Here is a 26,351-nt window from a genome sequence, read left to right on the forward strand (position 1 = left end):
TTCCAACGACTGAGCGGTTTCAGGTGAGGTTTGCGTGATTGTAGGTCTTGATTAAGTATGGCATTTAACGTCCCAAAGTAATTCAGCCTATGCGGGACTTGGAGTGCTTATGCTGGCTTCTTTATAGAAAGGCGCAACTGGAGGTTTCAAACGTTAACCATTTATTCTAAAGTTTGTGTCACATAACACACTAAAAAGTTCTGGGGCGTCTTAGGTTCCGCCTTTAAGAGTATGATGTGATAGCGCAGGCTAGCAGCCAATATCTAAAGCCCGGCTTTAAAGGTCCACGGAAACGGCCCCCAAGAAGACACTGATAAACGCGTTCAATGTGTAGAACGAATTATTTTGAGCAATAAACCAAAGTATAACTCCTTAGAACAAAGCCAGTGATTTATTATTAATTTTTAAAAACAGCGTTTTTTGAACTTCGCGGGCACAGAGGATGTCGTTTGGCGGTGTCGCATGGAACTATTTCCCAGGACCGTGACGTCACGGGCATGTTGACTGGCAAGCAAGCCAGAAGCTGCCATTCGCTGCGGCCACTGCAGCCATGACGTCACGGACACACTTCCGGTAGCTGCGAAAGTCGTCTGCTCGTGCGCTGCTCGAACTCTGTGCGGGCTGTTACAGCTCGCCGCCCTTATCGGTTAGGTGGCCATTGCCCATTAAGTGCAACCGAAGCGACGCAGGGATCGGCAAAACGAAGCTTCATTTACAAATATCTTATTTATATAACGTGGTTTCAGGAGTATCGGAGTGTCGTCCGACGAGGCGTCAACAGCACGGTCAAGCACCGCACGATGGCAGCACCTCCTTGACCGCCGTAAACGCCGCCGCTGTGGCCCCTCCTCCCGCATACCGTTCGCGACCGACACGGCGGATCGTTAGCACCGATGTCCGAAATAAAGCGTGCTAAAATTTGTTGGCGTCTGGAATATTGAGCCGAATATCAAGTACGAAGCCCTCGTGAGGATCGCTGACCAGCAGCAAATTGCTGGTAAGAACGATAGCCGTGATACAAGCTAGTTTCTGCTCAAGCCAGCTGCCGCTCGTGCATTTCGGCTGATCCGATCTGCTCGTACTAGCTCTGCAATTAATGCGTCGGCAGAGTTAATCCTATAATTATTTTACTATGGCAGGATAGGAATCACTATAAGGCAGTTTCATAAATAGACGATTTACGACAGCGTTGATCATGTTCCAAAGCGTCGACCGCCGCGGCTTCGAAGCGAAACAATAGGCCTAGCGACGACTAGGGACGGTCACGCACGGCGCCGGCGTTCGCCGCGCTCGCACGTTCCACCCCCGCGGTAATTGTGTAACGTACCTCAGCCTGCTCGCGGCATCCCGTGCTGCAAGCGTTGAAAACTCGTGTAGTTTCATAGCTAAGGCCGCGTATTTTTTGGCGTTCTGCTCAGCAACAAGCCGTTCAAACGATACTGTAGGCACGACAAGGCTTCAGTACGCAGTCGCTGCGCTGTCGGCCGCAATCGAAGACGTCGGGCGGCACCATATTCTATACATCGATCTTTAAACGTGATACAGTGGGCAAATGAATAACTTTGTGAAGCAGACCCGCTCGTACGTTTCGCGCACTCGGGCGCCGACGAGTAGCTTCCGTCAACAGACGCCGTCATAACCTCAGTTAACGACGCAAACCGAGGTCGTCAAGCTCGGTTTGCGGTAACCGCGGTTAGTGGTGCAACCATGGTTTGGTCCGCCGTGTAACATAGGATAACCACGGGTTCGCGGTTACACTAACCGTCGCTGCGCGAACTGGCGAACTCCTCAGGCGTGTGCAAGCGAGGACGGGTTGGCGCGAGTACGCCACCAGCGAGCGGGCGCGCGGCAACCGGAAGTTCGTCGAAGTGACGTATGTCTGGGCGGAGCTTTGAACTTGCTTGTATTCTTTGTTTTTTTATGGCTCCCTTCGGCGTACGAGTTGAGAGGGAAAATTGGAAGGGTCATTTTTAATCGCCGATATCTCTGGTGTTGCAGAAGCTAGATCGAAAATTTTTGCGGGAGAATGATGGGTGGTTCAATAACTATCAGTGTTATGGCGTTGTTTATCCTTCTTTGTGACCCCTTTCAGTGGACCTTTAACCAAGTCGCGTGAACATGCATGTGTGGCCTAGCGATAATTTGAATGCAAGGGACTTGGCAGGCTGATTGTGATATCACCGTCCCATATGAAAGGAGAGACCCGAGTTATCAGCACCTGCCAAACGTAATGTTAGTAATTTTTGGTGAACGGGGCCTTTAACCCTCTCATGTATGAATTAAACACAGTGGATGAAAAAAGTTTTTCTCGTCCAAAATTATGGCTCTAGGCAACAAAGGTCTCGAAAAAAAAAAAAAAACTAAATTTGAAGGAATCATTCACCGGGCCCTCCCTATTATATTTTCAATGTGTCCCCATATGAGGACAACATGCAGTAAGGTGGTCGAGGTAATTGGTTTAAGTACAAAAGAAAATAGCTATACTCTCAAAAATACAGGACCCTCATGCCTGAACTCCATAATAAACAGCATTTCAAAGTGAAAGGTTGGTGATGGGCCTTGCACACATCGCTTATATCGCCGTAGGACTCGGAGCACTTGGTACGTTGAGGAACGTTGCAGCGACTGCAGGGGGTTTTACTACGGTAGTCAAGACGTCAACAGCAGTTGCTTATTTAGGGTTACTCGTGTTTAGAAAATATTGACTGACGCCGCGTATTTTTTTCAGAGACGCATGGTGGAGCACTCTATTTTATATAGAAGATGGCGCAGTATCATTGTATGAGGAGACTCGCGCACCGAGCTCTGTGCTAAATGAATGCTGTTTGTGAGCGCCTTCGCAAAGCGAATTCGCAATTCAAGTTGGTTCACAAAGCGTTTCTTGACTTTGTTGCATCTCCATAATGTCGAGGAATTACCCTACTGAAAAAACTGTAAGGGGCAATAACCTCACATTTTCTCACATAATCTCACTCAATTCACATAAGAAATCACGAACAAGTCGCATATAATTGCATAAGTTCTCATAGTTTCTTGTACATTATCATAAATTATGTACTATATTTTAGGGTAATGATGGGCACCATATGAGACTCTATGCGATTAAATGAGATTTTATGAGGTTATTGCCCCGTAGAACATTTGGTTTTTCAGTAACTGCAGCATTTAGTAGGCGGAATAGCATTCTCAGGTAATAGTCCTTGTTCCAGACGTTATTGTTGTACCTTGTAATCAAGGAAATCAGGATGCCTACATCTGCCATGCGTATTTTGTAAACTTCCATGAAGTGCAGCACTGCCTGTCCTCGCACTAAAGCCCTCAAGGGTGCCCTCAGGCCAGAATTTACAGACATGCCGTTGGTATGTAGACGCTCGCTGTCGTCACCTCGCTCTTCTGAGCTACTCGAAGTGCCAAGGTCTTCCTCCCGATCATCCGCCTCACAATCGTGGTCGGCGTCAGATTAGAAGTCCAAAATAGCATCGATTTCCTTCCTGGACAGTCTTTGTTTAGAAGACGTTTTTGAAAAAATACTGTTTTTTCTACAGGCATCTCAAATGAGACATTTACAAACAACCAAATTCCCGCGAAGACAGCTTGCGCCGCGCATTTAAAGCGCGGCAAGTACAGGAGCTCTGAGCCGAGGCCTGGAATTCTGCAACTGCATTTTTGTTAGGTGGCGCTATAAATGAAGCTAAACTCTTTGTGCATAACGTCCCCATTTGAATACAGATGGTTATTTTTATGTATACAGGCCATAGCCAAGAAAAAAGACGAGCACAAAACTGGTATGTTGCTGGGCGATTTGGTTATTCATTGTCAGAGAAATAACGCTAGCAGACGACGGACAAAAAAGAGGAGGACACGTGTGTGTCCTCCTCTTCCTTGTTCGTCGTCTGCTAGCGTTCTTTCTCGGACCACAAAACTGGCCGACATTAAGCAAGGGTTTTACCTTGCGCATTTAGTTTTTATACTCGGACAAAGCTACTGTCTCTTGATGAATTACTTTTAATGACCTCAAATAAGCCTACTGCCTACTAGAATCTGGCATCTCAAAAAAAAAAACATCGAAGGCTACTGTCACCTGTGAATCATGTTAGGAACCTTGAACTGTCCTCAGCTGAGGACCCTAAGCTGTGAGCGACCCCCCCCCCCCCCCCCCCCCACCCCCCCATGCTGCGATCCAGTAAAAAATTTCCATACCAAGATAAATATATGTCCTCTTATAAGGCCCGTATGCATGAGAGGGTTAAAGCTTTCGGTTTAAAGCTGCTAAAGGCAATGCAACATTAATTATGATTACCTGTAGAAAATGCTATAGGTTTATTATCATACCGCTAATCTAATCTGTACAGCGCTGATCGCTGTAGAAAACTAGTAAATATTTCTTTCGCGGCCTTGCTCTGCAATAACACGTATCCTTCGACATTTCTTCTCGTTTTACAAATAATTATTATATTTCTTTCTTATATCTATACCTCGCTCATTTGTATAACAATGTATCGGCTGACTTAAAAACGTGATGAAGGCTTCCACGAAGTCATTTTGAAGCCCCTAGTCTCCTTCAGTCTCGATGCTTATACGACGAAAGCTGATAGACACCAATCAAATTCGTTCACACTCAGCTGTGACAGCAAAATTTTATATCGCTTCATTCGTATATAAAAGCGGTGCATCCCGGCAGCAGACCGGATCTGCTGGGAGCTTTCCAACTCTTGCACCGCCCACGTTTACTGAACAAAGTGAGGTTAACGTTCGCGTGGGAGATGATAGGGTGTAAATGGGGCCATGATGTACATATGGGCGAAATATTTTTCTCCGAGTATTCATAACGCTGACAATCTACTGGTTAGAGAGGTGCATGCTTCATATTTGCATTTTAACCCACATCCGGAGGCACAACGATTGATGTAATTAGAGCCCAAATAAAAGTAGAAGTACAAGACAATTGATCAAAGTAAATTGTTCTTATGAGGAGTGTATTATGCCTAATAAGTTGTGATCAAAATTATACATCAGTGGACAAGGAACGAGAAAACGAACTGCAACTAGTTAAAGCATCAGTTGGGGACAGGAATCCTTGCAGGCATACAAAATTGGGAAGACATTTAAGTTTCTGCTTGCAGGCTATGATGCGACAACTTTATTTGCTTGCGGTTACTAGCTATTGTTGCAGATATTATGCGCGCACTTGTAGCTTGGTACTTGCCTAAACAACTACGCCCTTTCTTCCACCTGTATTACCTCAGCCACATTAATAACCGTATAGTCAAAAGGTATACGTAAAAGTGTGATAGGCCACCCGACATAAATTGAAGACCCTCTTTATACAACCTGTATGAACTGGTCTTCGTGGCTGAGCGGCGGCCTGTATCACTCGGATTTAAAAGGTCCTGTGTTGTTTTGCTGTCTCGGCCCCCAGCCAAAAAGATTTGTCCTGGCAACTGCTGCCAAATCGGCCTTGGGGTGTGGTCCTCTGACTTCATACAACACCCCTACCGTCAGTGGATGGCAATGTCAGCTGTCACCAAACACCTATCTGACACACGATCGTGATTTGAACGCGATAGTCTCAAATACCGCATTCTCTAGGATTCCGGCATAAATGTTGTGAGCGAAAAATCACCGTCATCGCACTGGGCGCCGGCAGTAGGCAGTTGAAAAGGCTGGGCTCTGATTGGCCGTAAGTTGTGTGACGTCACATGACCACGCGACATGCCCAATTTGGCAGAATGTTTTAACTTGGCTTTGTCATTTGAGAGCTGAGGATGATAGAAATCGCCTTTTCGCGGACCCTTCCATTCCGAGTAAGGCATGCTACAATTAGACCACGCGGGCATGTTCGTACAGTTTATGCCAGAACCACACTTCCTCTGTCAGCCTGTTGATTACAATGCATTGGTTCTTAATTAATGGTTTTAATATGAGAGTAGGGCTAGTGTTGGCCCGGGGAATTGGATGTCTATTAAAGTAAAGCTTCTGACTAGCGAGGAGCCGCCAACCTCCCAATCTGCTCTTCACTCTCCATGAGTGCTACACACCAGCTACAAGCGCATACCCTAAGCTTGTCAAGTTTCAACATCATTATTATGATTACCAGGACATGTCTACTGAAGAGCAAATGCCTCTCTATACTCCTCCAATTAACCCGGTTCTGTTCTAGCTGCATCCACTTGACCTTTGCAAATTTCTTAGCCTCCGTTCACCTAACTTTATGCCGCTCCCTGCTATTCTTGCCGTCATTTGGAGTCCTGAATTTTACCCATGACTACCAACGGTTATCTAGCTTTCGCCCGCCCATGTGCATTTCTTTTCCTTGGTTTCGACCAGGATGTCATTAAAGCAAATTTGTTCACTGACCTTCTCTGCATGCTTCTTGTCTCAACGTTACACCTGCCATTTTCTGTTTCATAGCTCTCTGCGCTGTCCCTAATTAAGGTAGAACCTTTTTCGTTAGCGTCCATGTTTGTGCCCTGTAGGTGAGAAACGGTACGATACAGCTATTATGTATTTTTTGTTTGAAGCGTACTGCTAGTCGTAATGTGACAGTATTTGCCAAATTCACTCCACACCAGCGTAATTCCCCTAGTTATTCATATTTCGTGGTCTGAATCTGCGGCGACCATCTGTCCTGAGCAGACCTATTCCCATACCACTTCCAGTGTCTCGCTACCTATTTTAAACTGCTGTTCTTGTCCAAGTGTGTTTAACATTATTTGTGTCTTTTGAATAACAATTTGAGGCCTTCCATTGAGATTTGTCTGTCTCGATATATATTTCAAGTGATTATTTCAATTACTTGGCAAACACGTTTGCTAACTGTCCACGTATAAACTGGCATCCTTGATATAACGCTCCGTTTATCCCTCGTCTACCTTGACTCTTCAAAAAGACCTTCCTTCACCCAAAAACGTTAAAATTCAGAGGCACATGTACCCCATACCCTTCACTGAATACAAGCCTAAGGAAGAGATAAGAATAAAAAGAAATTGAGCGGTTTAGTTAAGTTGGTGAATTGTGAAGTATGCGCTGAAGCATACCTCATGTTTAAGTTTCCTATTGGCTGGTAATAAAGTTTCATGTTCGGGCTTAAAGCAAAGTTCGGCGATATCGGGGATAGGTGAGGTAAGCGGTAGCACACTGTGGTATTTTGGGAACGCTTAAAGCACCTGAGGAGGACAATGTGACGTTATTATCTTTGAAATCGTTGCACGTGGATGGAAGTCGATGAAGAGCACTACAAACAAAGCACACCGCGAGCAAAGGGCAGTTCAATACGCGGTAGTAAGAGCTAACTTTATTAAGAGTGTCACATACATGTTCGTGAAGTTTTTTTCTTTACTTTATTTTCACATTAGAGATACAAAACATTTGAAAAAACTGCTGGACCAATAGCCGAAGCTAGTATAGGCCCAATGTACACATTTGTTGTAACAGCAACAGAAGATACTAACATGAAACTCGATTATAAATGATCAGTAAACAAGGTAATAGTGAGCAACATTCAACAACAGACATAAAAAGATTACCAACCATAACCCTCATTCTTTGAAAAGTAGAAGCGCTTAACTGAAAACAGGAAATTTAGCCATTTTAATTTCAAGTGGTACACTATTCCATAATTTCGCCCCGCAATATTTAATTCGGTGCTTATCATAGGCGTTTCGAGTTACAGGGTAATTGATATTGCTTGCACTTCTAGTGCTCCTGTTGAAAACGGGTAAAAACTTTGTATGTTATTTACTACTATTGCATTTTCAAAGCTCAAAAAGGGCCACCATCATAGTCTTTTCTGTGTTAGACGAGTTGGCTGCTCTCAAGCGCTTTTAGCAATGCAACGACAACCAAAGCGTGGTTGTAGTTTTTGAAATGCCTTTTTATGCTCTTCTTTTCTTCTTCTGAGTCGGCAATAAAAAAAACAAAAGTTGAATACAGGGTATGATTCACTGCGACGATATAGATATGAGGTTCGCAACTTCCTTCCGATGAGAAATATTTTGATTCGATCCTTCTGTGAGAGAATTTTATTCTAGGCAGGCCAAAGGTCGAGTTGTTCCACATACCTCCTGGCGTTCCGATATGCCCCGTGCAGAAAGTCTTTAGCCCTAGCGGCCCCCATAAGCTAGCTGCCCCCAGAACAGCATTCCTGCTAAGATTTCTGAACCCACCCAAAACAATGCCCTCTTTGTTATGGCACTACCCATATAATTTCAGCTACTTTGCAGCAACGCCCACACACCACCACCGCCACCCTCCGCAAAAAATCTGTCGCGTGTTCGAAGTCTCCGCTAAGAGTAAATACATGCAGTAGAGCCCAATTGCCAAAGTTTTCATCGAGGGTACCGCTAATCGCTGCCGCTGAATTTTCGCGTCAGATATGAGATCTTTAACAAGTTTCTTTTTGAGTTCTTCTACAAAAGCGTATGAACACCGTGTCTTGTGTGTGTGGTTTTGTCTGTGTGTGCGTGTCTCTTGCTATGTACATCGTTGTTCAGCAAGCAGCACGAAGAGTCTTGCGAGACGGACGTTGCTTTTTATTTTCTCTCCTTTCAAGGTTGCCCATGATACACTGAAGCAATTATGTCGACGACACTGGGCCTGCTGCTTCTTGTCGTCCTTCTCATGGTGCTACTGCTTGCGTAAGCACACTTTGGGCAGGCAGCCAACATGGCCCTGTTTGAATATTTATTGCTATAGAGCGGAAGCAAGACAGGCAAAACTCATTTCACGTTCCCCACGACTTACGGCTATCCGAATAACCCGGAGCGCATTTTATTTTTCTTATGACATGTTTTGTTTGAATATGAATTTAGACGTCTTTCCAAGCGAAGAGGTATGAGCGGTGAGCATTGCCAATGAAGGGGAACGCAAAGCCAATTATTAAAACAGTTCCTTGATCAGGTCCAATGCTGCTCTGGTTCGGATTGACGAAAGGCTGGTTCCCTTCGCACTAATAAAAAAAAAAAAGAACCGAGGGCCGCTTCTTGCTGAGCCTTAAAATGCTCCGTTGTGTATTATGAATCTGTGCCAATTGACGTAATTTTCGGTTTACAAGAAGCGTTACCAGATTGTTCTCAAAGCAAGCTGGTGGGAAGATATCCGCACCGTTTCAAAACGTTGTAGCTATCACAACCAGCTTCGAAAGGTTGATATGAGTGAAAAATGCTTACACTGCTGGAAATGATAGCATTATTCCAAATTTATTACGAATGCTAGCAGTGCTTAAGCCTTTGTCAATAAATTTTCAATGAAGCTTAATAAAGCCATTTTTCTTCCTTCTATATCCTCCCACCCCACCGTGCGTTGCTGACAACTGTATATGAGACACTAGAGTGCTGAGCTGAGGGTGGGTCCCAGCTGTAACAGCCGCGTATCGACGTACGTGAAACAAAACCTGGAAGTTTGTAATGCGCCCAAATATCTCGCTTTTCAACAGCGTGTTTTTGCATTCAACTTTCATTCAACTGCAGCCGGGATTTGGTTCCGCGGCAGCGTGCTTGGCACCAGAATAAAGTCTCTTAGCCACCGTGAATGAAATGAAGCATTGTGGTACAGCCAGCCTTAGGTTAAGTTTTTAGTTCGCGAATGTCAGAGTTCCAGAATATGTGCAGTGATGTGGGACTTCTTTCTTTCTCGTTTCAGGTGGCGATGGTGGCATTTTTCGTATTTCAGAAGACTGGGAATTCCAGGACCTAAGCCGAACCTTCTTTGGGGAAACCTCATGGAGTACCATTCTACGGTCATAAATACTATCCGCATTGTGAATATAAGTGGTTTCAAGAAGGGCTAAAAGAGTGAAAATAGTACTCATCCATAATGAATAAAAAATTTTCAGACGTAAAGAACGGCCAGGACTTAAAATGTCTGGGGAGGTCACAAATAATGATTCCCCCTTATATTTGTTGGATAGAAGAAAGCATCGTCACGAACACAGAGCTTTCTGGTACCGCAGTGGAGTATAGAGGTTCAATAACGAGAGCATTGACTATTCATAACTCGGTGGACGCTACGCTAATCTGTATCTCCTTTAACAGCTCCGTCCGTTCTCGTGCTGCGCGTGGTGGTCTTGGAACAAATTCTTTAGACCGCAGCTGTAATGGAGAATGCAAACAAACTTCCGTAGATTTCTTACTTGATGACACAAACATCGGTGATTACGAAAATAATACTTGACGCATGCATACTTTTGCGAAGCTACTTACAAAAGAAAACATAAGACAAATGCTATAGAAGTAGTGTTCGTGAAGTTAATTAGTTGAAATATGTAAAGGATCATATCATAATGCGGAAGTATTACTAACACCCCAACTCAAAGGTCCCTGTGGCGTTGTTGTAGCTGGCGTTCTCAACATTCGATGGCATGCATAATAATGATGGTGAGCGCGGTGGTGAAAAAAGTAGAACATAATCCTAAAATAAATTGATTATCATTGGAGATCAAAGCTAGGCCTTCAGCGTGCTAGGCAAGCACACACGCAACGAATGCGCAAGCCATAAAGGGGAGTTGTTCCAAGCGTTGTAAAAGCATTGTGGTGATTATAACTTAGAATTATGTGTTTGGGTATGTATTGTTGGTACGAAATGATTGTCGAATACAATCGAGGAGTATGGTGGCTGCGCCTAAGCAGTGATTGCTCATAACAGTCTCGATACACTGAAGCATTACATTAACCACGAAAAAAAAAGGATGAAACTTCGAATGCGTCTCGACTGCTGGACAAAGCAAAGTAGGAAACTCTCGTCGTTTTGCAATGACAAGATCCGAATATCACAGGTGTTTATAAAAAAAAAAACGCACACATAGTTTACAGGAAAGTAGTTCAATGAATTAAAAAACGTTTGCCAGGAAATTGCAGCCAATATAAATTGATGCTTTCGCATTCTCACACGTAAGCATTCTTAGGTGTCTCTACCGAATTTACTAAAAAGATTTGCAGCGCTAAAAGACGACACAGAGAAAAAAGATGCACAGGGCGGCGCTACCGAATTTCTCTCTTCAGTTAACTGAAATGGCGCAAATTAATTATATTCGCTACTTCGTTAGCAAAAAAGCTTGAAATGCTTAGGCTCTGATCATAACTGCAGTACATGAATTTTTTCTTTGCAGGGCTTGTACAAGGTCATCGGGAGATGGATAGAAAAATATGGTGACATTTTTGGGTGAGTGTGATCCAAAAGTAAAGTTTTCTTTTTAGTTCCTTAAAAGCTAAATTTAGCCTATTTTGTTGTACCTGTCCTACCACCTTTTCATGAGAAGGAGCGCTTTACCAGAAACGAAATTTTTACTAGAAGGAAAGCAAAAAGAAACAAAACAATGACGCTATCTCTCGCGCCAGGCTTTTTAACAAGTCATCTGCAGTACACTGTACACCGTTTAACGCAAATATATCAGCCTACATTTCGTTGATCGTTGTCGAAAAAAAAAATACTAATTTTGAAAATCGAATGTTTAAGGAGTGAATGTCCAGGTTGCTCCCGAAACAAGATGAGCGGAGTCGCAAGGCGAAAGACAGTCGACGTTTATGTAGTAAACAAAGAAACAAACAAACAAACAAACAAACAAACAAACAAACAAACAAACAAACAAACAAACAAACAAACAAACAAACAAACAAACAAACAAACAAACACTGTCATTCTGAACCTCCTTTTGCAGGGAACTAACAAAGCAAAGGCAAATGCTTGATGTCTAAAGAAGTGCTATTTTAGTAGTAATAGGTGTAGTTGCGATTTTCACCAGGACGCTACCATGTTATTTCCGGCATCATAATATAGCATGTTTTCACCGATAGGTTCTTTATTCGCCAGGCGTATAAAATGAATTTTTTGAGTGGACCTAGCTGCCCCTCGCATCATAGTACGAAATGACCGAAACATCCTATATTCACTAAGTGGCCGAAGAGATTCTTGTTGAAGTAGACCTGTGCTATAGGAATCAGATGGCTTGAAATTTTATAAATGGAAGGATTTTGGTTTAGTGTGCGAGCCCGCGTGGTGGCTTCCGGATTTGTCACTCATATTTGTCGCACATTTCAGGGCTATATTCCGGTTTTGTTTCGAAATTCTTTAAATTCTTATTTTATTCGTGGTCTTTCATTTCTAATTCTGATCAATTGTTTAATTCTGATTTCTAATTATTTTCTATGCTCTAAAAATACTATCCTGATCTTCAGGCGATTCAAGCATTGTATTATCTATTTTGTCCACATTTTTATACTCTCCACTTTCACGTCTTGATTTATTGTTTGGTGTACAGTTTGCAGGTAGATATCATAGTTTTACACATTTGCAATATTAGGGAACGCACTGAACAATCATTGCATTAACCTCGTGGTAAAACATGCCAGCACCCTGGTTCCCTGATCAAGTGGATGCAGCTAGCACAGAACCAGGTTAATTGGAGAAATATGGGAAAGGCCTTCTCCCTGCAGTGGGTATAGTCAGGCTGATGATGATAATGACCCTGTTTCTGACTGCTTCTATTCCATCGAAAATTAGAAAGGAAAAATCCATGCGACGAAATGGCTTGTCAATTTGTTGCGCAGTGGTATTTTTCTGCACCTCTGTCGCCACATGGTACATGACATTTCTATAAAGATCCTGTTCTCAATACAAGTACGCGGCCGAAATATATAAACTAATGTGTTATGTCGGGACTGGTTTTCTAGCAGGCAACCTTAATGTGAAGAAACCTGAAGTCACCTCAGAAAGGAGGGGCTCTTCTTCAGGTACTGGAAGGTGAAGAGCGTAATGTCGCGGTCGGTGTCAGTCGCTAGCCACTTTACAAAGAGACAAGGCTGATAACGTCTTGAGTACCTGAACTAAGGTCTCTACTGACGCATTTCGGTGAAGTTTATTTGTCTGATTCTCATTATGAGCATTATGACATATTGTAGATGGCAAGTGACGCGATCGCGCTCTGATTAATTCGTGGTTGCAGTGTCGTTAGAGACTGCATGTCACCGTGGTATAAACAGTACCCGCTAACATAAGCAGCACTATTCAGATGGGATTTGAATCCACCCAAACCCTTAGACCTAGATTCAGACACAGGTCCTATAGGCCATACGCAGGCATGCTCGTACAACTTAGCTAAAGCTGTCCTTTAAATATATGGCAGACGGCCTATCACAAATTGTGGTACTTTAATACACCTGCATGTCAGTGAGCATACCAGCATGCATACTAAACTGAAAAAAATAAAAAAAAATAGAGGCCTGCGCTGAAACTTGCGTCAAATAGCGAAGTGCTGATTTACAGGACTGTTTTCATTGACTGCATCGTAATAAACATCACTACCGGGACTATCATCATTATCAGCTAAATGAACAGTCGTTATTTCATCACCATCATTCTCTCTAACTGCAGCGTCATGAACATCGCTACTATCATCGTTATCCCTAACTGGATCCAAATTGTCATCGCTACTATCATAGTGTTATCGGTTTTGCCCGAGGCGTGCCTTCTTCAGCCCTTCTAAATTAGCGCACATGTACCCAGCACAATACAATCCAAATTGTAAACCCTGCGGCGAAATAGCCGGATACGATCATATATTATGGAGCTGCAAAAAAGCGCCGCCACCAGCAGACCTACTACCAGTCCCTTCTTTAGAGCGGTGAGAGGCTATACTGGCCAGCGCAGACCTGTTGACGCAAGTTCGGGCTACTGAGTGGGCTCAAAAGGTCACCGAGAGCAACGGACTTGAGGCCATCTAATTGTAGCGCCCACAAATTGCTCATTGCTGACAATAAGTGTTTTCCAATCCAATTCAATGCCCGAGCCTGGCACTGAAGATCGGAGAGATCCCTGGTGGGCACAGATTTGTTTTCCCTAAGTATCAGTTCATGCGAACATTTCCCAAAGTCACTGCTGCAGCCTATCAGCTAAGAAAGGCGCTCGCCTTAAAACCGTAGCAGGAGCCAAATAACATGCGTATCTATTTCACATTTCCGGTAAGCAAACGTTATAGATAGTGAGTTGTTTTAGTGCATAGTAATATGGTCCTCATTCAGAGAATTTATCCTTGCCATTCCGATCATTCCAGGTGGTAGTTGACAAGCACGTCGTAGCCGATTTGTATTTCGCTGTTGTTGGTCGGGTTCACCGCCTTAGGCAAGTCGATGTTAAAGATAAATTGTAATAAAGTTTTTTTAATTGGCAGCAGAGTTAATTTTGAACCTCTGGCGGCTGGCAGGTCAGCTAAAGTACGAGCGCACGTAATTCTGATTTGATCTAATCAAGCTAAATAGTCCTTATCCTTTTACATGGCTTTTGTGATCTCCTACTGGCAATCTTCTTCTCCAAACGCAGATTTTACAACGGAGACGTGCCATTTGTCGTGACCCTTGACTTGGACTTGATCGAGCATGTGTTCGTACGGAACTTCAAAAATTTCATGAATCGAGGCGTAAGTATATGAAACAGCATACCAGCCACTGAAACGTGTTTTGCAAAAAATAAATAAAAAGTTAGAAGCAGTAAAAGCCCAGGTCAAAACTGCAAATTTAGAGCTATGAGGCTAAGTCTTGTCGATCAGTCTGAAATGGCTACATTTGTCCATTTAGATGCGAGTCTTTAACAGAGATTACCGGGGAATATATAATAATAATTGGTGCACAAAAGGGAAAGGCGCAGTATCTGTCACACTTGCTCTGTGGACACCTGAACCGCGCCGTAAGAGAATGGAGGGAGGCGGTAGTGAAAGTGGAAAGAGAGAAAGGGGAGCCGTGGTGGAAGGGCTACGGCGTAATTTCGACCACCTGGGGATCTTTAACGTGCGCTGACATCGCACAGCACACGGACGCCACTTCGTTTCGCCTCCATCGAAACGCAGCCGCTGCGTTTCGATGGAGGCGAAACGAAATGGTGTCCGTGTGCTGTATTCTTACTTTCATGAGTCAAGCTGTCATACGACGGTAACGGCACAGAAGACGTGCATTAGAAAGCTATCATTCAACTGCGCAGTTACATAAAAGTTTCACGGAAATTGCAATTCTGTCAAATATGTGATTTCCACATTTCGATTCAGGCGTATCCTGCGTTTTCTGCTCTGGGATAAGATGATTGGCTGTTTAATGTTTTAAGTGCGCGAAAGAAATTTCTCAGAGTGCCCTTAGTCAAGCCTGTTCCCTCATTATAGCTCATGAGGAATAAGTCCCACACCCACAAAAACACCTGACATTATTAAACAGAACAATTCGCACGTCTCCACAGTGAAAAACAACGTCACATCGAAGAAGAGTGAGCAGGAAAAAGCATGAATTATTTAGGTTCCACCGTAGTGTGATAAATACCGTCTGATGCCACAGAACCGCATCATTAGTGTCCTCTATTTTTATTATAGAGCTAATCCGATCCTCACTTGTCGCGCAAATTATAACTCAGCTCAGAGTTTTCGACGTATTTCACAATATATGACCTTGGAATTAGGTGCAACACACAGACGTAGCACGACGCAATGTGACAAAGTGTGACAACGCGCTCACAGGAACAAGCTTTTACTGCTAAATATAGGGTGCACTATTTAACCAATAAAATATATACGAAATGTGTTTTTGAAACTGGATTGGTGATTAATAAATGGGTAACTGATCATTACCATCCATCCAATACCAGTAATATAATTGAAAACACGTGGTATACAGTATTCTCAGAAACTTTGTGCTTGAATAACAATTCGCCCTGGCCCGATACTCAAACCCAAAACCAACGCCTCTCTGGGGGAGTCGTTTTACCAGCTGAGTCAACCAGGACGAAAGAAAATTAAATGGCACTGTAAGGAACAATTCATGAATAACTCGATGTAGGAATGGTGTTGTCGAAGGTTTTTATGGGCGTTCTCCAAGGTTTAATACATACCTTATGATGGACTAGTTACAAGCATTCACCCAAGCACAGCAAAATGGGTGCAAAGGAAAGCTTTAAAGCTTTCTACCAAATTTTGTCGTTAAAGAAACAAACTCGTTCTAATTCACTCTTATCCCACAATTGTATCTACTGGCAGTTTATGTTTATTCATTTGGAAGAGCGACTGCAGCAAACAGGAGGTGGCCCCGTGTTTGAACACTAGAATAGGGCGTACTGTTCTTTAATTACAATGTTTCTGAGATAGCTGTATAGATTTATTTTGTAGCCGTATTTTTGGTGAAAGATAATGAGTAATCTCTGCCTTGCTACAAACCTCGGGCTGATAGGACTTGTCTGAATGGAACGGCTGCGCGCGTGTTCAAATTATCTGCGTGAAATTTCGTTTTTTAAGAAGGCCACTAGTTTTCGAGTGGCTGCTGATGTAAAACTCCTATTGTCTACCTAATCTATTGAAACCATTTATTTTCGTAGTGAATTAAACGTGAATGAGGCACTACTGCAAACTCAGGGATTAAAATATGTGTTCAAAGTATCCTTTTGTCCGCTTCTCTATCTCAGTATTGAGTGTTGCAGCTGTAAATGCGCCCGAAGATGTCACCTATTTGCAATACTGGAGCGCTGTGGCGGGATCGTTATCGCATTTTTGTTGAACATCACTTTGGCCGTAGACTGTGTGAAAGCACCTTCCTTAATCTCATTTGAGTTTGTGCGCTGTCTACCACTTGTGTGTATTCAGCTGACGATGGCAACGTCACAGCGTCACCCGTACTTGGGTACGTCATTACTGAATGCCACTGCATCGCACTGGAGGAGCATCCGATGTGCTGTGGCTGGGGGTTTTACTTCTGCCAAACTGAAGCTGGTAAGTGCGGATTCGCTTGAATCTAATATTTCAAATGTATACACGCTGGCAGCTCCCGCTGTTCAGGAAGTGAGAAGGAACGAAATCGAATTCGCAAATGAATTAATCATTCTAGACGCGACCGTACAAAGGATAAATGAGAGACCAATATTTCAACAGCAGACGAGTGGTACAGGCAAGATAGTTCATTCTGGTGCACAAAATATCTGCAGTGCTAACGCATGGGTGAAGAAGAAAATTGAAACGACTGAGGATGACACGAGGGTTAGAGTAAAATGCAGCGCCGGCGTTGCCGATGTTCAGCGAGCCGTGGCGGGTATGGCTGGGCATGGCTCTATAGCTGTCAGCTGACACGGTCATGCACCAATTCGGCACAGGATTGTAAGACGTCACGTGTTCACGGAACATGGCCAATTTGGCAGGTGCAAACAACTCTGACGTTCCATTTCAGGGTCCGTACTCTAAGTCTATGCCGTTATCGAAACGGTCGCTATCACCCTGAACTAGACTCATCTCAGTGGTGTAATGAAATGCCGGAACTGGAAGTGGAGGCAACCACCTGACATCCGGTTCCGGTGTTTCACAAACCAGATGATTGTAGGTCAGCGAGATAGCGATGCTTTTGATAACGACGAAAACTAGGCATACGGGCCCAAATGCGTTAGAGAGGGGAAGCGACCCTGGCGTTTCGAGCTATGCACGGTGCCTTTAGGGCACGCTGGCACATCCGTAGGTGTTGGTCAAAGAGGGAATAATATGTATGCTGGGGGATTTCCACGTAATGTGGCATCCAAATATTGTATAGTAAAGGGAAAGCGTGATGAAACAGTTGAGCAGTATGAAGAATTGGTGAATAAATGATTTGAAAATTGCATGTACGGCAAAGCGTAACCTGGATTGGCAATTCCAACATATTGAAAGTTACTCTTAAAATTAACAAGTGCCTTAGATTTAATACTGATCAGCATTTACTGATAAAATCAGGAATATATAGAGCTTTACGCTGGAAAACATTTTAGAGTTGAGCTAAATATGTGTGTACTGCTTGTGATTGTACAAATAAGCTAAAACTATGGTCGAACATGAAAGCTCAAGCAGGAAGTTAGGCGCACAACATGATTGATTGATCAATTTTAGCTTGACAATACTTATGAGGATAGCCTTGCGGAATCTGCCTGAAGTGGTTCCACCGTAGTGACACTTAAATGCCAAATAATATTCTGAATTGAGACACTAATCAACGAACCAGAAGATGGACGCCAAGATGTACGCAGTAGCCCATGCACAGCAGGTTACTGCTGCTATCAACATTTTGAGTCCAGGTTAGTCTCGAAACAATTTCCGAAGAGAAAGCACCCTCTAGCGGTTCTGCTTTGTTTATAGAAGTAAGGAATACATGGCTTTGCGCGCTGTGAATACGACAGCTTACGAAATATTGTTCTAAATCCCTACAGATAACAGGGAAGTAACATTGTTTAGACGATGGCGTCTTCGCCTTGTGCCTCCACGCTAGCATACGAGCAGAGCCTGTGAAAAATGTAGATTACTAAAGTTAGTTTAGCCTAGCTCCTTGGTAACACGTGGCTTCTCAGGCGGACACCTGAAGTTACTTATACAGCTGAGCACGTTTTCTTTCAAGATTGGTTTGGTATACAAAAAGTACACTGTATGCCATTTAGTTTTCCCACGATATGTGATGTGAAAATGAAATCACGTCCAGTGTAACCCAAGCAGCGCTGTTTCAAGTCCGCTAAGAGAGAGATATCTTCTGTAAATGCAGCACTACGACCCTGTACAGTTAGGATATTGTTGCGAAAGCAACACTACGCCAGCCAGCTCGGCTCGTCGCGTATTCTGGTACGCCGTAGCCACAAATGACCTGGTTGTCTAGCACAACAAGAGCACTCACTCGGGCCTCTCCTCTCATGTGAGAAGGTAACATTAAAATCAGCCTGTCATGACGTTTGAATTCACGTTTCCCCTATGCCACGGGCAGGAGCTGCCAACTCGGGTCGGTCTTTTCATATGGGAGGGTCATATCAGTACTCAGCCTGCCAAAAAATTTTGCATTCTCGTTACGCCTACGACACGTAGGCATGTCCTTACGACTTGGTTAAAGCGTGACTCTATATATGTGCTTGTAGCTTATGCTCTCGCGTCATACCTTTAAAGGATTAGCTTGAGTGTCCCGAGTAATGTAGCACCTTATACTGATAGGGCATGATAGGGGAATAATGTAGCAGGCAAAATAACGTTCCACCGTTGCTTTCTCAATTTAACTAGGATTAATCAGAGCTAAACCACACACAACTTTTTTTTCGGTTACTATCTGTGCGTTACCTTGAAATAGGCTTCTGCTTCGCTGGTAGCTGAAACTCAGTCCTCTCGGTGATAAATGTGCGGCTTCCAAGTGATGCTTTAAAGGGGTAGGAAAGAGGGGGGAGGTCCTCAGTTGGTAAGCCAAGCGAACGTTTCGACAAGTGCACTTGTCTTCGTCTGGGCAGCTCGAGTCATTTTGTGTAGTTAAGCAAAATAAATTAAAACTATTCACACCTTTAAACTTTGGGTTAACAGTGATACAGGGTTTACTGCTGAGTTAAAGGGGCAGAATTTACGGAAGCCATTTAGTTTTTCTTCGGCCGTGATCCTTGAATGATATACCATGATCAATATATCAATGTCTTTCCGTTTCATACCGCTCCAGATGATGCCAGATCTCAAAGAAGACGTCAGCGTTTTGCTGCGTTCGCTGGAACAGTACGCTAACACAGGTCAAGAAGTGAACATGCTGCACATATACGAGCCCCTGGCAATGGACTTCATCGGCAGACGTTGCTTTGGGACGAGCGAGCGGTTTCAAGACAACGCTGACCATCCATTGATCGGCATCGCCAAGCACACCGCTTGCAGCGCAATGACCGGGGCCGTCCACATGTTGGGACGTGAGTGAGCATAATACTCGGCCGCACGTGCCTTCCTTTCACTCATGCAGCGTAATTTGCAAATATTTATTTCGGCCTACTTTTATTTTGGATAGTGTCGGTGGATAGTTGCTCACTGTTACGAAGGTCGTAAATGATAGCATCAAGCCAGTTGAGCCGAAACGAGAAATACATAGTTCTCTATTGTACGCGGCTTTTATACGAGAATGCCGCTTCGAAGGATCTGTAGTACCACCGACGAATTACAAAGAGAGACAACAAGTTTATTCTCCACTCAGATGCTGAAGGAGAAGCAGAATCCGCGGTTGTGAATCTCCTGAAGCGCTCAAGGTCATTCGGTGACCCCTTGCCACCTCGTGAAATGCAGCACGGAGATGAGAGTCTCCATTGCAAAAAAAAAAAAAAACATGCACATTGCAAAACACTGAAAGTAGCCGTTCTGGTTCAAGTGACAAGGTACCTGCTGAGGGACCTTGACGAAATTACTTTAAAAAATGGAGAAATTGATACTTCACGAATTGGAACGTACCAAATAGCACTAACAAACTTTTTGTACATAAAAGAGGGGACATCAAAAATTTAACAAATTACTTTCTCCTCACATCCCTGTATTTTTCCTGGAGTATATTCACTAAGGTATTTGCTGACAGAATAAAGAAAACCCTAGTATTGAATCAAATCACTGAGCAGACAAGCCTTCCAAAAATATACTCGACCAAAGACCATGCCCCCGCCAGCCCTCAGGTGACAGAGAAAGGCAAAATGTAACCAATTTCTGTTTATACCTATTTTAGAGGAGGAGAAAGAATTTGATTAAACCCAAATCAGAGCGGGGATGCTGAAACTCCGCAATTAGGTTAAATAAAATGTTTATGTTAAAATACTGTAAAATATAAATTACAATAGCACAGCAACCTCTCCATTTTCGTGTATTAAGAGGAATTATATTCCTTAAAGTTATTTCGTATGACAGGGATACACGATTTCTCTATTGTTACCCAATCTGTCAGTGCAGGAGGTGAGAGGAGACCTTGACTAATAGCTTTAACGTGGCTATCAATTCACAACTCTGCTTTAGTTCTCGGAGCCAAACTGTTTCTTAATTTTTAATTTTTTTTCTTTTCAGAAAGCATAGCAAGTTTTGGGCCGTTCATGATGCCCCTCTGCTTTCTAACGCTTCTACGTAGCCGCTTTCGTTCAACGAGGCAACGCGTATTGAAATTGATAGAAATGAGGAAGAAGGACCCTTTGGTAAGCGCAAGCTTCTATAAATTTCTACTCAATGACTTTTTTAACCGCACTGTGACTACCTAAGGAGTCCTCCACAAAGCATGTTTGTCTCTACAGTCTGAACAAATCAAGATTTGAAGGAGCTCAGCAAATACTCGCCACTTCCGCACTATTCATTCTGTTCTTTCCATGACAAGAATGTAATCATCATCATCATCATCATCATCACAATACCCACTGCAGGGCGAAGGCCTCTCCCATATTTCTCCACTTAACCCGGTTCTGTGCTAGCTTCATCTACTTAACCCCTGCGAACTTCTTAACCTCATCCGCCCACCTAACTTTCTGCCGCCCCCTGCTACGCTTTCCTTTCCTTGGAATCCCGTTTGTTATCCTATAAGCGACCATCGGTTATCCTCTCTTCGCACTACATGTCCTGCCCATGTCCATTTCTTCTTCTTAATTTCCGCTAGAATGTCAGTAACTTGAGTTATTTCTCTGACCCACTCTGCACAAGGATATAATCGGCTACAAATGCTTTTCATCCGCGCTTAAGAAAAATCTAAGCAAAACACAAACTACGGGTGGAAATAATTTGATTCCTCGGGCATACTCTGCAGAAATAACCATTGGAACGTTCATTCTACTTAGTTATTAGATTGGTTACCAAAGAATAAAGCATCCTGCCTGTCTCTGGTTGCTGGTGCTAAGTCCGCTGGTTTTAATTTGTATCCACAACACTCCGGAGCAAAACAATTCAGCAGTGGCTTAGCTGAGCTAGGCCATAATATGCGCAGCGAAAGCTCATCTCGGCGTCTGCCGTTCCGCGTCTTGACGCCGCCGCTTGGAGAGTTCCTCCCGCTCTTCCTGTGTCGCGGATGCAGGCTAAGCCTTTCGTATTTAATTTGTGCGCTATCGGGCGTCCTCACACCAAGCAATGTTTTCCTTGTCGTTCGACACAGCTTCTCGCTGTATCCGAAGACGCCGAGCACTGCGCACGCGCTCGACGTCCGCTTCCTGATCCATAATGCATCTGACTAGCAAGCGCACACGCTCAGGCTTTTATCATCAGCAGCGCAGTTATTAGTCACGTGATTTGACGGAGTAAGACGCGATGAAGGAGACTCGGCACCGAAGAGGGGAGAGGCGAATGGTTCGCGCATGCGCAGTGAGAGTGTATAAGAAGGCACCTGATGTCATGAGTCGGCGCAGCGGCGGAACACCAGTGGAACGGTGCGGCTGGTTGCCATGGTTACCGCGCATGAGCAGTTGTGTCCAATAACATTCACGGCGAAACTGGCTTTTACTAGCGTGGTGTACCTTTCGTTACAAAAGTGAGCTCTCTTTACCGGGCTTATAAGAATGTTCGTATTTAAAGCAGTTCATTCCTAGGAATAATATACAGCTTCCGAGACTTTTCCTGAGCTTTCCTATAACAGTACAAACGTTAACCTCGAACCTGGACGAGAGAGCAATAAGCAATAGACTCGTTACTTTGTAATAAAACTTTTAGGGACCGCAGAAGTCTATTTTCTCAGTTTCATTATTTGTCGACTGATAGCGAGAAATGAATCCATTGCTTTGGAATTATCATATTTCTTTTAGCGGTTATTTTCCAGAACTAGGTGCAGCTTGGATATTGCAATTTTGCCGTGCAATTTTTGCCGTTCCCCTAGTCTCAAATATTTATCAGGAACGTCAAAAGAACGCCAATCAAGAGAGCTACGAGAAAGGTGTCTCCAGATACCAATTGCTGCTCGAATTAAGCCGTTTTCGGCAATCCACAACAGCAGCGCAATGTCTAGTTTCTAACTATAATGTTTATTTTTCTACTCTTGGTAGAAATAGAAAGTAGTTGTTCTTGGCGAGAATAGCAGCTCCACGAAGTATTTCAGCATATTTTGCAAACCGTTCCTATTACTGAGGGCGGGATTGCCCATAAAGTTAATCATTCGTTGACTGAATTGTCTGCTGGATGTGATGGTGTTGTCTGGTAAATATGATTACTGGAGGTCGATAGCGCTAAAGCAAATCAATTATCCTTATTTCAAACATAAAAAATTTACAGCCTCACATTCTATTCGGCAACCTATCCAGACATACTTAGGCTGGCGAAAATAGTACCAGATATTAAGTACGGAGACTGTAACATTACTGAGAATCCCAGTCTAGTGCCTGTGTTAACCTCTATAAATACACTTTCCGAAAAAAGTATTGCTTGAAGAGTAACGGCCCATCTTGAGCAGAAAACTGTGAAAGCCCCATTACTAACATAGACTTAGACAGAATTGATTCACTGCAATGGCTGTCGTATCCGTAGCATTAATGCAATGAATTCTGTCCTAAAGGATAATAAAACAATGCTCGCAGTATTTTAAAATATTGCCGCGTCTGCAATAGCAACCGCTGGGCGGATCCTCTTCACTTGGCTCATGCGCCGACGGATGGCAGAAGCTGAAGTCCAGTTGCGGCCCGCTCTCGGTGCTCTTGATATTTTCTCGCATGCCGTCCAGGTCAACTCCCTTAAAGGTTTTTGTTACGAGCCCAAACGGCTACGTGACAATATTAAGATGGTATTTGACACCGTAGGTAATGAAATCTTAGCTAGAATCCGATTATGATATGGGTGTATAGGTACCAGCTTAGAATTTATTGAAGGCATACCTTAAGAACAAATTGCAAATTGTCAATCTGAATGGTATAAGTTATGATTTTTGACGACTCGCTGTGGGCGTGCCTTGGTACTTAGCCCGAGGTTCGGTTTTGTACCCTCTGTATATTCCCGATTTTCCGCACTTCACTAGATCTTTTTGAGTTGTCCTTTGCAGACTTATACGACATTACTTTGTTATATGCTCATGCGTCTATGAACGAATTAATAAGAATTGCCAAAAGAGAATTAGAAACATTGAACTTGTTTTCTTTCAAAACAATTGTTTTAAATACCACTAAGGCAAAATGCATATTTAGCCGCTGCCTTTTGTACAGGGCCTTGGTAAACATGCCTGTCACATAACTTTTGAAGGTGGAATTTGGGATGAGCATTTGCACTAGAAGCCCTACATTCAGGTACATTCGGAAAAGTTAGGCAGGGCCTGTTTTTATTTATATAAATGCCGCCAATACTTTGATAATGAGACACTGCAAACTATGTAGTTCTTAATACTGCAAGGTCAGTTTTCATACTGAGTTCAGCCCTTGGGTAACACCTACCGGTGGTATTTGTAGCCACTTAGGGTATTACAAAAGTGTTGAGTTCGAAGTGCTGTGTCCTCGTCCGTGGAGCAGCGCGCGTTAATAGACAGGCCCCGGCACCCTCTTCGCGCTTCGCCGGGAGGACTCGCCGCATGCCTGCGCCCTAAGAAACGCTACCGTACGCCACTGTGCTGCAAACATGCGGTCAAGAACATAATGGTCACAGTAGAAGGTACATCTTTCCCAGCGTCAATGTGGTTTAGAATGTCGTCGAGTGTTTGTGGAACTCTTCTGTGGTAAAATGAACTGCAGGGAACCTTCTGACTGCCAGTGGAAAAAAAAAGTTTCAACTGTACGTCCATAGGTCTTATATTACATTACATCAGCGCTACACGCGCGATGATGATGATGATGATGATGATGATGATGATGATGATGATGATAAACTCTTTATTTACTCCCGATGAAGGGGAACCAGCCGAAAGACTGGTTGCACTGCTTAGAGAAGGTCAGCAAGGATCCCTTGGGACCCTGCGGCCTCCAATGCGCGCAAAATGTGCTGGCGCTGTTGGGCGAGCGCGGCGGTACGCAGGAGGAGCTTCCACGCATCCCTTGTAGCTGTGTTGTCTGCGTTGTGTCGTATACATGTCCACACCATGTGAATGAATGTGGCCGGCTGTGAGCACTGTTTGCAGCTAGGTGCAATAAGATTTCAGAAAATTTTGCTATATAGCCATGGGTTGGGAAAGGTTTCTGTTTGTATTTTGCGCCAATGAACGGCCTCGCGCGTTCCAATGTGATCAAACAACGATTCCCGATCTGCCTAGCGTCCTACATATGGGACACCGCCGTTTGACAGACAGCAAACAAAACCTTTTGCATATATCACAATGATATTGTTTTCAGAACATATTCACTTACTCAGGATCAAGTGGCAAACATTTCTCCAACATTAAAAATAATTTGCATTTATATTACCTAAGCTTTCTTCCGCGGCATGGCGTTGATCGAAGCTCATGCGGAACGACAATTTTGAGACTGCAAGCACGTGGCGAGGTTTTGCACCCACGCTAACCAAGACTTGCACGCGAGAACGGTAGGGCCTCAGGAACACCCGCGAGGGGGCGCTAGCTTTTATTGCGTAAGCAATACAGCGCCAAGTTCCGGGCCGTCGCGTATCCCCGGCGGACGCCGTCTTTGACCTTGAGCCGCAGCTGCGTCTACAGCTGAACCGCGCCGTAAGGGAAGGGATGAAGGCGGGAGTGTTAGCAATAGAATGAAAGCTGACGCACCGCTCACTCCCGTCCTCACGCACTTCGCACTCTTGGCGTTCCCCGGATCGCATTCTCTCATCGCATGCGATGCGAGCAAGATCCGATGTTGCGTGCGCGCGTCGAAATCCTGGCACGTGCGCCAAAGCGGTGGTCGGGACGCACTACTCAGGGTCCAAGGGGCGGACGGCCGCCGCCCAGGGTAAGGAAATGAGCAGTAATAAAAAGACGATCGCTAACAGGAGTGAAAGTGGAAAGAGAAATAGGAGTTCGCGTCGGGTAAATCAGTTGATGTGCGGTCTTACATGGAGAGGCATCGGTGACGCGCCGAAGCCAGAAAATGGCAACGGGCTCATGAGACTGCTGAAGAACGTGAACGGTTAGCAAAACGGCGAGCGCAAGACGCTGCTAGACGAGCGCGTCGTGCACCTCTAGACACTTGTACGTCTGGTGATGATCCTGCTTGGAGTCTTCAGAATGCCTTGAACAGTGATGACTTTTCATCAACAATAGGACGCGAAGAATCACACGCTAAACACGTCAAGCTACACCCGCAGCTACACTACATGCCGAACCTTAAGCAAAACCATATCAGTATTGCTTGAGCAACTTACCAGGTTTAATCACAGCTAAACTACTGCCATTTTTTTTACAACAAAAATGGATTAGGTATTTAAAAATTTCAGCGTCCTACTTATAAAACACTAGGCACATATGTGCTATGGAATTACATAGTACTCATCTCAAAATGTAGTTTGTATTTTATGCAAGATCCTTAGTCCGCAAAATTTTTGCATTGAAAATGTTTTATGCCTTCAATCTACACTCATAAGAACTTTCCTGCATGGATCCTAAACTAGCTTTCAGCTAGGAAGCCAGATGTTGTTCCAAATATGGTTTGTAATGAATGTCGATAATAAATTCACTAAATAATAATAAAAAAAACGATTTCCTCCTAAGCGTGCCATAGATTTTAAATGCTTT

General features: G+C 43.8%; 1 protein-coding gene across 1 annotated transcript in view; it reads left to right on the forward strand.

Moving 5' to 3' along the window:
- The first annotated feature begins 8,551 nt into the window (after positions 1 to 8,551).
- The window catches only part of LOC146176187 (cytochrome P450 3A14-like), a 43,118-nt gene continuing 25,318 nt past the window's right edge, over positions 8,552 to 26,351 (forward strand). The window contains exons 1-5 of the mRNA XM_084581273.1: positions 8,552 to 8,636; positions 9,640 to 9,757; positions 11,105 to 11,157; positions 14,311 to 14,407; positions 16,604 to 16,729. Coding sequence (XP_084437399.1) covers positions 8,578 to 8,636; positions 9,640 to 9,757; positions 11,105 to 11,157; positions 14,311 to 14,407; positions 16,604 to 16,729 — 453 coding nt within the window. The 5' untranslated portion in view covers positions 8,552 to 8,577. The remainder of the gene's footprint in view (positions 8,637 to 9,639; positions 9,758 to 11,104; positions 11,158 to 14,310; positions 14,408 to 16,603; positions 16,730 to 26,351) is intronic.

The sequence above is a fragment of the Amblyomma maculatum genome, chromosome 10 (assembly GCF_055883805.1).
Source record: "Amblyomma maculatum isolate TAMU_Amacu chromosome 10, ASM5588380v1, whole genome shotgun sequence".
In the NCBI taxonomy this organism is placed as follows: domain Eukaryota; kingdom Metazoa; phylum Arthropoda; class Arachnida; order Ixodida; family Ixodidae; genus Amblyomma; species Amblyomma maculatum.